Source organism: Manis javanica, chromosome 5, assembly GCF_040802235.1.
Source record: "Manis javanica isolate MJ-LG chromosome 5, MJ_LKY, whole genome shotgun sequence".
Taxonomy (NCBI): domain Eukaryota; kingdom Metazoa; phylum Chordata; class Mammalia; order Pholidota; family Manidae; genus Manis; species Manis javanica.
This window is the reverse complement of record NC_133160.1, coordinates 35,630,247-35,636,246: the sequence shown is the minus strand read 5'-3', so window position 1 is coordinate 35,636,246 and position 6,000 is coordinate 35,630,247. Positions and strand designations below refer to the sequence as shown.

Genomic DNA, 6,000 nt, shown 5'->3' with positions numbered 1-6,000 from the left:
CCTGGCTGGCCAGCTGGAGAATGAGAGACCACAGAGAAGAGGTGAGAAGCCTCAGCCAGCAGCGAGCCAGCAACCAGAGGCTAAGCTGCCTAGCTGACCTGCGGTTGACTAGAATCACACAAGGAACCCAGCCAGACCAGGAGAACTGCCTGGTCCAAATACCAAATGGCAGAACTGTGAGCTAAATAAGTATATATTGTTTTAAGTCACTGTGTTTTGGGGTGGTTTGGTACACAGCAATAGCTAACTGTTACAGAAGGTTCACAGCTTCCACCATATTCCTTGGATCCTTTGCCTGGTTTGTCTTACTATCAATAGTGTTGACAGCAATGGTAACACTAGACAGTAGGATACAACTGCTTTGGTTCCCACAATAATATCTAGGGAATGACTTCTATTTTGGACATGAACAATGGCAAAAATTGTTAATGCCCTTGACTTTTATGAACTTCGGGTAAAAGAGACTGATTGAGGTAGAAAACTTAGCATGCCAACTGCTACAATTTGGAACATGGAGATACTTGGATAGTTTATTGGTAGATTTAACAAAGGTGGGAAACATCTCAGGTGTTTCCTGGAACCTGTTCTCCAATAAACTACTTGCCCTGAAATCCTTGTCTCTGTGTCTGTGTCTGGGGGAGCCCTAGATAAGAATCACACAAGGAGCCCAGCCAGACCAGCAGAAAATTTGCTTGAACCTCATTGAAATTCAGTGTACATATATTCAATGAGGGAATTAAATGAGTCTATTTAAAAGTGGCAAAGGAAGCCTGTTTCTATCCTTGATGATGCTCATTGTGTTTCCTTTTATTTTGATCATCATCTTGGTGGCACATTTACAAGGCATTTTAATGAACATTTTTATTAACATTAAAATATTAAACATCTTAATGATAATGGTATCTTGTGAAATAGGTTCAGCAAGCATCTTTATATCCATTTTGCTTAGACATACATAGACTAAGGCTCAGGGAAGTTTTAAGACTCCTGGCTGAATTCTCTTATGTTAGCACCTCCATGCTCCCCTGTAGTTTATAAATTTGTGGGAGGCAGCACATTGCCTTTTACTATAAACTTGTGCTCCTCCAACCCTTTGTTGGGGGAGGTGTGGGGATATGAGGGGCAGAAGCTGGATTTCACAAATGAAGGACAGTGTGCTCAGGCAATAGCTGCTATTGCTTTCCATGCAGCCTTGCTCACCACTGAGAAATGCATTTTAAATGCAGACAGTAGGAATTAAGGGGTGTTCTGTTAAAGAAGGATAGGTCCAAAGAACACTGGGAAGTAGGTGGAAGGGAGCACATTTCTGTACAGCAGCTTGACAGAGATATTCAGAAGCTGGCATGCATCTCATGAGAAGGTGTCACCTTAGGTAGGGCTTCCCCAGACACGGACCCGGAGACAAGGATTTCAGGGCAAGTAGTTTATTCGAGAATAGGTTCCAGGAAATACAGTAGTGAAGTGGTAAAGGACAGAGAAACAAAGACAGCCAATAAAGACAGTGATAATCACCAGGCAAGTTATCATGTGAGGAACTGGAGATTGGTTCTGCTGGGGAAACTCTGGGGGAGAATGGAGAACACACACTTTAGAGCTACCCCAACCTGGGGTCATATCTACTCATCTATCCCCATCCATCCTTGGTTGAGGACTGCTTCTGGGGCAGCGCTTCTGGTGTTCCCTGCCCCAATGCAGAGAATTGCAGGTTTTTTAACGTGAACAGCATCTCCTTATACAGAGGGAAGTGTGTGGAGGATGTGAGCAGGGTACCAGCAGCATCCAGTAGAAGGATTATGGGCCAAATTTTTCTGAGTTTCTTGTGGAATGAGAATCATGAACTCAAGACAATAAATCCTCTGAACAGAATGGTCTGAAAGCTGTGTTATGGCAAGAGGGTAGAGGAGCTAAAGATGGTGTCATAGTGGGTGTGGGATATCAGCCGGTGGCACCTTGCTTGGGACTGGGACTCTAGAGCAGATAGATACCTGGATACTTTGGCTCCTCTTGGAAATAGCTGTGGGTTCTGTGGTTAAATGACTAGCTAGTGGTTTGCTTTACCTTAGTTTTCTTGTTTCCCAAAGCACCCTACATTCTAGGAGATGGATTTCAGTTTCTAAAACTTAGATGACAAACCTGAGATATATGACTAACCTGCTTGCAGGCAAATTAGTAAGTTGGTGATTGTACCAAGACCACTTAGAGCAACAAAACCTTGGACCATGTAGTCATCAACACTTTCTACTCTTCTAAAGATATCTGACTTGATACTCATCCCTCACACACTATTTTATCCTCTGAACTTGCCCTGTTGCTCACTGGATCAAGGATTTTTACAAGTTTCCTCTGGACAATGTAAGAAATACTTAAAACTATTGATTGAGTTGCACAAGAAGTACTCCAGTATTACTAAGTGAAAAGGTATAGGTATTTTGTACATTCATTCCATCACTCCCAGCCCTTGCCTCCAAATGGGTTTACTCTGGACGCACCATTTTAGTTACTCCAAACCTTGAAGAATTCTCTGCTTAAACTTCATGTTTCTGTGGTCTTCCCCACTCTTCTAGTTCAAAGTAACACCCTTTCTCCCACCTTCCATGCTCTTAACCTCTATGCCTTTATTTTCTTTACCCCTTTACATACTTCTATGTTCTTTATAAAAATGTTGCCTACATTTTTGTGTGATGCCTAAACCATCTGACATACTTTGTATTTTACTTCTTGGTTTATCAACTCCCTCCAACTTGAGTATAAATTGAATGAATGGAGAGAATTTCCTCTGTTACTTCCCCTGCATGGCTGTATTCTCACTATTCAGAAAAGGGCCTGGCATAGAAACTCAGTGTACTTCCTGAGTTGGTGCATTACCCAGAACTTATTCATATGGAGAATCCGTCCTCTGTTAGCCAAAAAGAGCTGACTGTGTAAGAGCTGGGGCTGGACAGACTCAGTTATCACACGAATTATGCTTCAGAATTAATTTTATGTCAGGCCTTAGAGCAAAATGCCTGTACATTACTTTTCAGGTACTCAGTGTGGGGTTTTAATTACTCAAACAAAGTGGAAACACACTCCCCTGAGAGTAGACGGAGTTTGGAACAGAATTTTCTAAGGTGGCCCATGCACTGACTCTTCAGCAACTTTGATACGCAGTATATGTATTCACCGTCTGTCTTCAGCATCCTCCCTATTAGCTTGACTTCAAAGAATAACTGTGCTGTTACAGTTGTCCCTTAGAACAACTTCCCTGAGCATCTGGGTGTCTCTAGAGCCTTTTCTGAGGCTTGGGAAGAGGCTAAAGAACTGCAAATGGTTATTGAGAATGACAAGTTTGTCATCACTGTTTTTGCTCCTTAAATGCTTTCACCAAACCTCCAGAACTGCTTTCAAGGGCAAAATCATCAATCAAAGCAACCAGGATAAATTCATCTGTATTGCTATTATGGGGTAAGAAGGAGGGGCAGAGGAGGTGGCAGAGGTGAGAGAGGTAATGGTGATGGCAGTGTTGGTGAAGGGGGCGGCTGGAAAGATGGCAGGAATCAAGGTGGAGGTGGTGCTGGGTTAGAGGTGGAGAGGTGGCTGAGGCAGTGGAAAGGTGGAGGTGATGGCAGTTGGGGCAGGGGTGGTACAGATGATGGGGGTGGAAGTGTTAGTGGTTTTGGGGGTGAAAGAAGCAATGATGGTGGTCAGAGGGGTGATGTCAAGAGAACTGAAAAACATGTCTGCAAAGAAATTTGTACACGGATATTCATAGCACCATAACTCGTAATAGCCAATAAGTGGAAACAAACCAAATGTCCATCAGTGGATGAACAGATAATCTAAACGTGGGATCCATGCAGTGGATATTATTTGGCCATGAAAGGGAATGAAGCTGTCACATGCTACAACATGGATGAACCTTGAAAACGTTATGCTAAGTAAAAGAAGTCAGTCACAAAGCCATCACATACTGTGTAATTCCATTTATGTGAAATGTTCGGAATAGGCAAAACTACCAAGACAGAATACAAATCAGTGATTACTTAGAGCTGGGGAAGTGGGATGGAGTGACTGCTAATAGGTATGAGCTTTCTTAAGATATTCTAAACTTAGATTCCACAACTCTGTGAATACACTAAAAACCACTGACTTATATACTCTGAGTGAATTGTATGGTATGCCAGTAAAGCCCTTTTAAAAAAGTGGGAGCCACAGGGGTGGCTGTTGAGGGCTCAGTTTTGGTGGAGGGACTTTGGGGAGAGGAAGGAAGATAAGAATTGATTGACACCTGATGTACCAAATATATGTAGGGTCAAGACAGTATCACAGATTCTTTTTCCTTGGGCTTTTTTTCTATATTCTGGAAAACTGTATTTCCTTCCATAGCCAATACTGAATCCACACACAGGTATTCCTGAAATATTATAAAAATCAAGCCTAGTGTCAACTGCCATTGGAACCATTAAAAAAGAAACATCTTTGTTTTTTCCAGTGTCCTCAGCACACAGAACTGACTTCTTAGGAGGCCCTCCTCTTCTCATATAAATGCAAAATCAGATGGAGTCCACAAAGAGATTAAAGCAGACATCTGGAGTCTATAATTTTTAATAATTTTAAACTAGCTACAAAATGTCAATCACTTCACAAACCGACAGAGGGGACAGGAGGAATTTAATATTACATGCTATAATGATATTTATCTCACAGTTTATCTATATTTCATTCATTTATATAATTTTTTAAAGGTTTATCAGCTACTAAATATCTCAGCAATTTGGTGTGCATAGCTCTAGATTAAGCAACAGAGAATTGTACTGATAACAAACCACAGAGGAAATGGTGATTAATAAGAGTCAGCCTTATAAAATTCACATCTTCACAATTTCACAGAGATTGCTTTTTCCAAAACATACCCTTCAAAAGCAGCAAAACAAATCCTATATTACATTTATTTGACATACGTCAGCCAAACGTGTATTTTGCTGGAAATGATAAAATGGTGAGTGTGTCAAATCCATCTTTTTTTAAAATTCTTTTTTTTAAAAAAGGATGATTATGATTCCTAAGTCTTGATAATTGACAGAAAGAAAGTGACACTACTGTAGTTTTGCTGGTATAACTTAATCTCAACAGTGTCTCAATACTGAGCATGCCTTGTTCTTGTTATTCTGTTGCTGTTGTGTGTGTTTTCTCATCAGTATGCTACTGTTGTGGAAAGATTTTGTTTAAGTAGGAGTCTAAAAATCTAGTTCTCATGCATAAATGCATAAATCACATCACTTTTAGTGCAATGCCTGTTATGTAATTCCACATTGTCTAGTCATGAAATCATAAAGACAGATGAGAGCCAGAAGGAAACAAGGACAGCAGATCTTGAGTTTCAGAGCCTGACACCCCAAGACAAGACCGTGGCAGTAGCTCTGTGGAATGTCACAGTTTTACAAGAACAATACTGTGTATTGAAAGAATCAACAGCACACTGAGCATTCCTAAATTGTTGTCATTCAGCAAACACCACTGAGACAGAAAAGGAAAAATGAAACCCAAGACATCTTATGTAGGGAGTTAGAGCCACCAAATGACCACTATATACCTTTGGAAAGAAAGAGATCCAGAAAGAACAAAGGACACATAATATTGTTAGGAAGCTGATGGATGACACAAGACAACATTCACAATGGGGGTGGCCTGAGGTGTGTATATGTGCAGACCTACTAAGTAATACCATGAGAAAAGCATGAAGGTGCTATCTTGCCCGACAGCATGTGGAAGAGAACACAGGTGGGCACATTTAACCGCTCCCCAGCATCTTCGTTGCACGTTGGTTGGCCTCATCGATTCTGGTTTTGTTGGAATCAGCCTAGAAAACAGGGAAAGAGAACAGATTACCCGTTAGCATTCCATTCATCCTTCTGGATCCTCTCTGACCCCTCTTGGGTGAGAGCATCGTGAACTTCCCCAGTCAGAACTGACCCTTTGTCTTTTGTGATCCCAGAGCCATTGCTTTGGGTCCCAGAGCCA

At 41.3% G+C, this 6,000-nt stretch overlaps 1 protein-coding gene across 3 annotated transcripts in view; it reads right to left on the bottom strand.

The window, feature by feature from the left end:
* Positions 1-4,568: 4,568 nt before the first annotated feature.
* SNAP25 (synaptosome associated protein 25) overlaps positions 4,569-6,000 on the bottom strand; it is a 77,003-nt gene continuing 75,571 nt past the window's right edge. For all 3 annotated transcript variants that reach the window (XM_017673970.3, XM_017673967.3, XM_017673968.3), the window contains exon 8: positions 4,569-5,839. In XM_017673970.3, coding sequence (XP_017529459.2) covers positions 5,771-5,839 — 69 coding nt within the window. In that variant the 3' untranslated portion in view covers positions 4,569-5,770. The remainder of the gene's footprint in view (positions 5,840-6,000) is intronic.